A 10,648-nucleotide genomic window follows, 5' to 3' on the forward strand; every position below is an offset into this window, starting at 1 on the left:
TAGTGAACTGGCTACTCAGTAGTCTCTCCTATCTCTCTCTCTCTCTATTTATCTGTTTAAAATTTTATTTATTTTTAGCGCATGCTGGGTTGGGGGAGGGGTAGTGGCAGAGGGAGAGGGAGAGAAAGAGTCTTAAGCAGGCTCCACACCCAGCACAGAGCCCAACACACAGGCTTGATGCAGGGCTCAATCTCACAACCCTGAGATCATGACCTGAACTGAAGTTAAGAGTAGGACACTTAACCAACTGAGCCACTCAGGTAGCCCAGCACTCTCTCCTTTTTATAATGATTCTCAGAGGACTTGAGTGCTCATTTTACCTGAAGGATATTAGGTTTGTGTGAGAAAGAGATTGGAACCCACCATGAAGGTGATGGCCAGAAAAGAATGTCTGCAGAATTAAGTTTGGGAAAGGAGTTCTCAGACCCCAGATGTGTTGGAAGCAGTAGTGTTCTCAGAGAGAGCACAGTGGGAAGCTGCCTCTGGGGCTTTTCTGGTTTTAGCAGCTGTTAAGTGTTGAGGTCCTGGCCCATCTGTAGGCACTGTGCTCCTACTGGCTCTGGCCAGGAGTGGCCCCCAACACCCTCTCTGGGGAGCTCAGGACCTAAGAGAAACCCCAGCACCTGGAGAAGCCCCAAGAGGAGAAGACACTGGTTGAGGAACTGACTCAAACATTTGAAGGCAAAGGTGAGAACTGCCAAAAATGTGAGGCATGGAGAGAGCACACTTTCCCTGATATATGACTTGATTCTTGATTCTCCAGGAAGATGGGTTTTATAGAGAAAGTAGAATAAGAAAAATGCCAGTTTTAGTCCTGGGAGAACAGCAGGTGTCTGCCTTCTGGAAGCAACGAATGAGAGGTCTGGGTTTCCCTGGGCCACCAGCCCAGATGATAGTTGTTCTGTTTCAAGGGGGTGAGGGTCCAAGGCTCTTTGTGACCTGGATGGCACCATACAAATGAAAGATGCCAGAATCCGGCAGAATGAGCAGTGGCTCCATGTGAACAAACGCACAAATGCAGCATACATTTCTGGACTGTTGGGTCATCCCGAATGAGCAGTGACTGGGTAGATGGTGTGTGTGCACACAAGTAGAGCTGTGCTTTTGATGCAAGTGGGTGAGCGGGAGGCAAATATGGGGAAGGGTTTAAGGCAAGATCTGGCAGGACTTTTGCCTGGCTGTCTCAGTGAGACAGTCACATGACTGCAGCCAAGCTCTTAGATAAGTAGAGTATGGGAAGCAATGACAAAGTCCAGTAAAGTAGCGGATGATGGTGTGCCCCCCCTCCCCCCCCCCCCCGCACATACACAGTGGGGCAGCACCCTGCATGTTCAGAGTGGCTTGGGGGAATGCGCACCTGGGACAGCAGCCCCCAACAGAGTGCCCTTAGCTGTCCTCCTTAGGACAGCTTAGGATTTTCATCCTCCTTGTCCCCATCCCCCCGGACCCCATTTTTGGAAACCAGCTGGTGTTTTACTGTGATACTTTAAAATTGTGCAATTTTTTTTTTTGAAGCCAGCTCATGTTTCAGTGGTATTTAAAAATTGCACAGTTTTCTTGGAAGACCACCTGATGTTTTATTGGGATATTTTGAAATTGTACACTTGTCTTAACACTCTTCTTCTACGTCCCCCAACTTGGTCTCTTGAAAGGACGGGAAAAACTGGCCAGTCCTTTATTTGGGTGTTGATGGATGGCTGTGATCTGTGGGCACACAGTTCAGATATACCCACCTGTGCCTAGGCATTTTCTTTGAGCCTGGGATAGGCCAGGTCCATCCCTAGGCTCAGATCTGGTCAGGCTGGCCCATTCCACATCTGGAAAGCTGGCTTGGCTGCCACAGCTGGCCGCAGAGCCTTGGACTTTTTAAGGTACTTGGTCAGAGCCTGTCTCCCAACTCCTCATACCCTAAGGGAATGTTCCTCAAATGGTACTGGCAGCCCTCTCCTTTGTCTGGGGTTGGGAGTGGGCTCAGTTGCCTGGGCTTACTGAGGTGGGGCTGAATTCCTTATTGTTCCCTGCTTCACCAGACCTGCCTCCTGAGGACCTCTGCCCTCTTCAGGACAGCTTCTTCAGGTATGAGGAGGAAATGGAACCACATTCTCATGCGGTCCCATGCCAGGTGAGTTAGGGACCTTTTCTCTCTTTGCCTCAGTCTCCTCAGCTGTAAAAATGGGTCCAGGAATAGTACCCACCTCCTCAGGCCAGCACATGAGAGCACTGTAATGCTTCCCTGTGCCTTCATGTGAAAGCCAAAGGCTCTCTATAGATAAAGCACCTGCCCTGTATGGATGAGCCAGGAGCTCCTGGGACCAGACCGAACATGAGTCTGCCACACCTGGTTCCCTGGGACAGGTCTCTGGCTCAGACTCTTTGTTTGTGATGGCTGCACAGCAGGCTCTTGAGGATGGGCAGAACTAAGCCTCCATACCCCATTCAGCCACGCAGGGCCCTTGACCCTCACTGAGACTACTCAGGAGGGCAGCCAAGAGTATCCCCTTAAAGCGCCATAGTTGCCCTTAGATGGCTCACCGTGCAGCACACAGTGGGGTGAGGGGTGGGTCCCTGACCTTACTGAGCGTCCCAGCACATTGTCTTTGTGCTTCCTGGGTGCCAGAGGGTTACTTCCCCTCACGTCCTGTGAGACTCCCTGATGTGGGAGGCTGTCTTCATGAGGGAGGGCAGCTCATGCTAGAGGAGTTCAGGGATGTGTCCATCAAGTAAGTCATGAAACTGAGATGCCAACTCAGGCCAGGCCCCCCAAGGCCAGGACACCTGGCTGTTGGCCTGTCAGCCTTCTTTGAGAGCAGGCTTGACCCAGCACTTTCTGTAGAGGCCCAGGTGAGAACTGTTTTAGGCTCTGTGGGCCACACATAGTCTTCTGTCTCATTCTTTTTTCACATAGTCCTTTAAAAATGTAAAAATCCGTTCTTACCTATATTAGTCTGTTTGTGCTGCCATAACAAGATTCCACTGGGTGGTATTAAATAACGGACATTTATTTTCTCTCAGTTCTGGAAACTGGAAGTCCAAGATCAAGGTGCCAGCAATGTTGCTTTCTAGTGGGGACTCTCTTCCTGACCTGCAGATGGCACCTTCTCTGGGTCCTCACATGGTAGGGAGTGAGACCCCTGGTGTCACCTCTTCCGCTTATACAGACACCAGTCTCACAAATGAGAGCCCTGCCCTTATGACCTGCGTTAGCCTTTATTACTTCTATAAAGGCCCTGTCTCCAAATATAGTCACTTTGGGGGATAGGCCCTCAACGTGTGAGTGAGTTTGGGGGGAAACAATTCAGCTCATGGCATTAGCCTTCTAAAAATATACCATAGCCCTGATTAGTCCTGTGGGCCAAAGTTTGCTGATCCTTGATTTAGAACATGCTCTTTGGCTTCAAATCTGTGATTTTGTGGAGAAGCTAGGGGGTGCGGATCTCTGAGTGGGGTTCCTGTTGTTTCCTACTACAGAAAATCAGAGAGAAGTGAGAACACCACAGGCCTGGGTCTGTATCTGATCCCAAAGGTGGGAACCCCATGAGGGCTCATAGATGTCATCTTGAGCCCGCATCCTCTCCCTCCCAGTGCTGCCCATCCCCCTGACCCAACATCCACACTGGGGAAGCAGAGTCCCATGGTAACATAGGTGATGTTTCAGCCATCTGTGAGCTTCAAGGACGTGGCTGTGACCTTCACGCAGGAGGAGTGGGGACAGCTGAATCTGGCCCAGAGGAGACTGTACCGCAACGTGACTCTGGAGACCTGGAGCCACCTGGTCTCTCTGGGTAAGCCAAGCTCTGCCCATCACAGCAGTTTCTGTTTCAGGGACTCAAAGCTCTGGCTCTTCTTAAGGGTATGCCCGGGCTGGACCAGAGCATTCCAGAAATGGATTTCTTTGAGATACAGGTCCTGGATATTGCCACTCATTCTGCCTGTAAGGAGCCAAGCATTTTGCTGGGATTTTCCTTGGGATGTGCAGGGCCCTCCTCATCCATCCACATCTGACCCCAGGGACTGAGGGCTGGGCCAGAGGACGCAGTTCTCCTCCTCTCCAAGCAGAGCACAAAGTCCTGTGTTTTTCCACCATTGACCAGGACTTCTGCTTTCCAAACCGGATGTGATCAGCTGGCTGGAGCAAGGACAAGACTCATGGAGGGCAGAACAGGGACCTCCCCAAGGTGAGAGCAGGCCAGAGACCTGGTGAGTTAACATGGCAAGATTGCTCTCCACAGGACCGTGGGTCCAAAGAGGGGAGGAGGAGCAGAGAGCTTCCTTGGGTGTTCTCTGCTGCTTCCTCACATCCAAGGCAACCACATTCTCATCCACATAGGCCTATCCCTCTGTCCCCATGAAAAACACATGTCACTGTTGTCCCAACGTTTCTCATGTGTGGGTTCATTTCAGTTCCCATCTTCCCTTTGATCTTCATCCCTCAGCTGCTTCATCTATTCCTGGGTCTTTGTGCCCCCTCTTTTCCTTGAGTCCCTTACCCTGACTTCCACCCAGGGCAGCAGCTCCTCAGATCTCTCCATCACGCCTGGTCTTTCCCTATAGTTGGGTGTCCATCCCTCCTCCATGTTGGACATTCCTACAACTTCTAGATGATCCAGAGGTGTGGTGAGAACTTGTGCATCCTAGGAAATGGCAATGACCTATTCCTTCCAGAAGGATTCCTACTAACTCAGTTCCTGGGCTTGTTTTCCCACCTCTTCTCATCCCATAGGCCCACCTCCTTATATGCCCCAGTGTCTCAGCCGGATTGGAACTCTTTTTTTTTTTTTTTTTTCTTTAATAGCCATATTGAGATAAAATTCACATGCCATACGATTCACTCATTTAAAGCATGCAAAGGATTTTAGTATATTCACAGCATGTGCATCTGTCACTATAATCAATTTTAGAACATGTTCATCACTGCAACTAATTAGGCTGGTTCTGATTTTTTTGTTGTTGTTTTGTTTTAATTAATAGACTTTATTTATTAGAGCAGTTTTATGTTTACCAGAAGTTGAACAGAAAGTACAGAGCTCCCATCTACCACCCTTCCCCACCACAAACACAGTTTCCTCCGTTATTAATATCTTATATTCTGTGGTACATTTGTTACAGTGGGTGAAGATGTATTCACACATTACCAGTAGAGATCAGTAGTTTACATTAGGTTCATTCTTGGTGGTGTACATTCTGCGGGTTTGGGTAAATGTATAATGCCGTATCTCCATCATTATAGTGTCATGTAAAGTAGTTCCACTGCCCTAAATATCCTCTGTGTCCACCTATTTTTCCCTCCCTCTGTCCTAACTCCTGGAAACCACTGGTTATTTTACTCTTTCTAGTTTTACCTTTTCCAGAATGTCCTGTAGTTGGAATCTTGCAGTATGTGGCCTTTCTTAACTGAAAGCAGCCACTGTGTGTCCTTCACACCACCTTCGACCTTCACACTACCTTGTGACATTCCCTTAGCCAGAGGTGTTGGGTTTATCTTACATGTTTCTGCTCTTTCTTACCCTGTAACTCTCACCTATAGCCTCTGTTATTTTTCCCTCTGAAGTGTCACCTACTTTTACTTGTCCTTGGCCCTTCAAATGATGCCATTCTGAATTCAGTTTATGGGTGGCATCTTTCTTCTCATCTGTCATAGATACTACTTTCTAGCTGACCCACACAGTCTGTTTTCCTCATTTTGCGATCTTGATGGAGACACTGTGTAAAATGTCTGACTTCCTTTGCCCAGTTTTCAATGACCAGGCACAGCTTGGACACATCTTAGCCACCCAAAGACTTCTTTCCTTCTTCCTGTCTCCAAGTACCCTTTCACTCCCTTTCATTAGGCCATTGTTTCATTTGAAAAAGTTCTCATCATCAGGGATTCCAAGGCAACACCAAACAGGAACACAGCACAGAGTCTTGGGAAGGAGAACAGTGTTGGGCATGGAGGGCATTGGACTTAGATAAGGACTTTGTCCAAGAGGGAAATGTCCTCCTGGAAGTCAGAGGAGGGCCACAGAGCGTAATTAATATTTTGCAAAACAGAGGATCCTTGTCTCCTTAGCAGACATGGAGAGTGAAGCATGGGGACTTGATCAGAAGCCTTGATAGTACCAGACGTGGGTGGCTACATGACTGAAATGGGGAGAGTGACAAGTAAAGGGGGAATCATGGAGGACCCAGGCAAGGTCCTGAGCTGAGAACCTGTACCACTCATTAGAGGCCCAATATTTCAACAAAGGGAGGAATCCCTGTTAGGACAATAAAAGGGGTGCTCATATCAATGGAACCACGTGCTGCCAGTGCACTGCCAGCCAGGCTCCTTTTGCAATTCCCATATCGGTTCATTTGTGCATCCAAGTAAATCTTGTAAGCTAAGGATTTTTATTCCTGGCTTGCCGTCAAGGAAAATGAGCTTTACAAGTTGCTAGTTAGTAAGCCCAGTTGTAGCCCAGCCTGGCCAACTACTGCTTCAAGGACTACAGTGCTTTCCAGGAAGTCTGTGGCATTGGTTACAGAGTGGTTGAAGAGCTTTTCTTCTGTGGGTAGCCTGAAGAAATAGTAGAAATGGTGCGTTAAGAATATTAAGTCGGTGTTGGTGTTTGGGATCCTGTTTCAAGATCCAGAATCTGAAAATAGACTAAGATTCTGGGTCAGTAATCGAGGTTGAGGTACCAGTTAGGCTCTTGTATTAATTTCCTGTGGCTGCTGTAACAGATTACCAGTTGAGTGGCTTAAAACAACATGAATCAGGGGCGCCTGGGTGGCACAGCGGTTAAGCGTCTGCCTTCCGCTCAGGGCGTGATCCCAGCGTTCTGGGATCGAGCCCCACATCAGGCTCCTCCGCTATGAGCCTGTTTCTTCCTCTCCCACTCCCCCTGCTTGTGTTCCCTCTCTCGCTGGCTGTCTCTATCTCTGTCGAATAAATAAATAAAATCTTTAAAAAAAAAAAAAAAAACATGAATTGATTCTCCCACAGTTCTGGAGGCCAGAAACCTGACATCAGTACCATTGGGCTGAAACCAGGGTGTAGAGTCATGCTCCCTTGGAAGGTTCCAGGAGGAAATCTGTTCCTTGTCTCTTCCAGCTTCTGATGGCTGCAGCATTCCTTGGTTTGTGCCCACATCACTTCAGTCTTTAAGGCCAGCATCTTCAAATCTCTTTGTTCCGTGTTCCTATCACCTCTGTGTGTATCAAATCTCTACCTCCCCCTTACAAGAACACTTCTGGTGACATTTAGGGCCTACACAGATACTCTCCGTATCTCAGGTTCCTTAATATAAGCATCGGCAAAGACCCTTTTTCCAAATCAGGTACCACATTCACAGGCTTCCCAGGCAATGAGAATGTAGGTATCTTTTGTGATTATTGAGGGCTGTATACCGTTAGGCCCAGCTATTTTGTGGATCCCTTCTTTAATCTTTACCCTCCCCTGCTTATTCTTATTCCTCTTCTCCCTCTTTGGGGACCAGTCCTCCTGGGTCACCTCTTCATTATCTTTGCTTTTTTTTTATACTTTATCACCGATATCCTATTTGCTGATCCATCCCCCCCCCCTTTTATTAACATCCTGCATGAAATAACAATCCATGGATTAGAAACAAACCCAGAAACACCTCTTACACTTGGTTGTCTCCTTCATCCCATCCTCCCCCTCTAATGCATCCTCAGTAAATCAGGTATTTTGGATTTCTCTCAGACTGGAAGAATACATTTGAAAAGAAAGAGTCAGCTTCCAAAGAGGATTTTGCTGTGGAAGAAGCATTCCACCACATAGAAATGAAACACTGCATATGGGAGGAGGGCCCCTGGTTGGTGTCATTAGGAGAAAGGCAGGATTGGAGGAACCAGGTAAAGAAGCACCAGGAGGACTCTTTGAGTCAAATGGTACTTACCTCACAGACACTGTCTGCTCAAGGGGAACATTGTGAGCATGACCTTGGGGGAAGCTACCTGAGTGTAAGCCTTCTATCTCCAACATTACGCAAAAGAACACATTTCCATACGTTTGACTCACAGGTTAAAAAGTTGAAACAGAATTCATTTTTCATTAATCACAAGAAAGGCTGGGCTGATCAGAAGCCCTATGAAAATCACCAAAGTGCTAGAGCCTTCTGTCAGAGCATTTATTTGAATAAACTTGGAAATGTTGAAATGAGAAATAAAAAGCTTTATGAATATACTGTCAGTAGTGACTCCTTCAACTATGGCACCTCCCTTCGATTTCATAATAGGCATTTTTCAGCAGAGAACAACAGTAACTGTACAGACTATGGAAACATTATTAATCATAGCATGTCTCTGAATGAACACAACCCGATGCATTTTAGAGAATGTCAGGATGAGTGTGATGAATGCCTTGTACAAACTGAAATAAATGATCCTAGAGAAGCACCACTTAGATGTGAGGAGGAACATAATGCCTTCCACACAGCCTCATCTTTTGCTCACTGTGACATCGTTCAGACTGGAAAGAAGTCACACGCATGCAATCAGTGTGGAAAATCTTTCAGCTGTTGCTCTAAGCTTGTTATACACCTGAGAACCCACACTGGAGAAAAGCCCTATGAATGTACTCAGTGTGGGAAGTCTTTCAGCCAGAGCTATAGCCTCGTCATCCATCAGAGAACCCACACCGGAGAAAAGCCCTATGAATGTAACCAGTGTGGGAAATCCTTCACCCAGAGTTCCAAACTTATTAGGCATCAGCGAACTCACACTGGAGAAAAACCATATAAATGTCACGAATGTGGAAAATCTTTCAAGTGGAACTCTAACCTTATTGTCCATCGAAGAATCCATACTGGAGAGAAACCTTATGAGTGTACTCATTGTGGAAAGTCCTTCAGCCAAAGCTCTGATTTTGTTGCACATAAAAGGACTCACACTGGAGAGAAACCCTATGAATGTAACCAGTGTGGAAAGTCCTTCATTCGAAGCACTCAACTTTTTAGGCATCTGCGAACTCACACTGGAGAGAAGCCATATAAATGCAATCAGTGTGACAAAGCTTTCACTGGGAGCTCCCACCTTATTGAGCATCAGAGAACTCATACTGGAGAGAAACCTTTTGAATGTAATCAGTGTGGGAAGGCCTTTACTGGGAGCTCTCGTCTTCTTTCACACGAGAGAATTCATTCTGGAGAGAAACCATACGAATGTAACAACTGTGGGAAATCTTTTCGGCACCGATCACAGCTTGTTGTGCATCAGCGAATCCATACTGGAGAGAAACCTTATGAGTGCAGTCAATGTGGAAAAGCTTTCAGCCAGAGGTCTCCCCTCATTGTGCATCAAAGAACACACATCGGAGAGAAGCCCTATCAGTGTAACATGTGTATTAAAGCCTTCCGTCAGAGGTCACGCCTTACTGAACATGAGAGAACACATACTGGAGAAAAGCCCTATGAATGTATTGACTGTGGAAGAGCCTTTACTGATCGGTCGACACTTGCAAAACATGAGAGAACACACACTGGCGAGAAACCCTATGAATGTAATCATTGTGAAAAGGCCTTTAGTCAGCGATATCAACTTACTAGGCATCAGAGAATTCATATTAGAGAAAAAACTCTATGAATGTAATGAATGTGGGAAGATTTTCAGTTACAATAAATCCCTTATTCAACATGAAAAAACTCATGGGAGAGAAGCTGAATAATCAAGATGGGAAGCTCACAGCCAAACCTTTATTAGACATCAGGTGACAAAGGTATGACTGTCAGTGTGGTCTAATGACCATGTGCATCAGATTTGCTTGGAGTGTTCTTGAAACTGCACATTACCAAGCTTACCTTGATCAACTAAATCAGAATCTCTGGCAGTAAAACCCAGGAGCCTACAGTTCCCCAAAGCAGCACAAGTAATTTGTACATTAAAATGTGTTTACATCTGCATTTAGATGAGAAGCTGTGAACATACCACTGATTTAAAACTGTCAGACCTCTTAGCAGGAGTTAGGAAATTCAGTATGTAGCTATACCCACCAAATAATCTTTTTAGTGTAAACAACCACCCAAACTTAATCAGACATTGACCCTGTAACACATTCCTAGAAATAGTGGACTGGAAGATGTTCTCTTCTTTAATCTTATTTTTTTGGACTGGAAGATATTCTTGATGTGAAGCCCCAGACACGCAATCTAAGAAGAACTCTGCATGACAAAGTTGGTATTGAGTGATGAAATATGAAGCCAGCCAATGTAAACTAGCAGTGAACACAACAAATTGGGGGAGGACTGAGGATGGAAAGTCTCCCAAATTGGTTTTTATTAGAATTAAAAGTAGACTCTGAATAAATCAAAGACTCTGTTGTGCTCTGATTTCACTTTGTTGCTCAATTAGGTTGACTATAATCAGAGCAGGGTGTATAGCATATATGGAAAATATTTACCAGGTGAAGTGAAAACAGGACCCAAAGTAGTATATACACAAAATGTTACAACCATATAAAAAACATGCACACAGATAGTTGGTTAAGAAGGTCCCTTCAGCAGCATGTTCAAAACAAAGGCTGAAATGTAAGTCAACAATGGTGAAGAAAGTGGGAGAGGCCATAACGGCAGATTTGAGCAAGGTGAAAGCAGGTGTGAGAGCATCACCTGGAGGGGCAGAGTGGAAAGGCTGAAGCCTGGATCATGTGAAGAGAGGGCTGGAGCAGTAG

At 46.2% G+C, this 10,648-nt stretch overlaps 1 protein-coding gene across 1 annotated transcript; it reads left to right on the forward strand.

Moving 5' to 3' along the window:
• Nucleotides 1–642: 642 nt before the first annotated feature.
• ZNF544 (zinc finger protein 544) lies at nucleotides 643–10,307 on the forward strand. The gene is given in 6 exon segments (XM_087853305.1): nucleotides 643–687; nucleotides 2,031–2,122; nucleotides 3,656–3,782; nucleotides 4,092–4,175; nucleotides 7,685–9,558; nucleotides 9,560–10,307. Coding segments are annotated over 5 exon segments (2,205 nt in total). The 5' UTR covers nucleotides 643–687; nucleotides 2,031–2,089; the 3' UTR covers nucleotides 9,647–10,307.
• The last annotated feature ends 341 nt before the right edge of the window (nucleotides 10,308–10,648 follow it).

Source organism: Ursus americanus, chromosome 21, assembly GCF_024610735.1.
Source record: "Ursus americanus isolate L20-20 chromosome 21, mUrsAme1.1.p, whole genome shotgun sequence".
Taxonomy (NCBI): domain Eukaryota; kingdom Metazoa; phylum Chordata; class Mammalia; order Carnivora; family Ursidae; genus Ursus; species Ursus americanus.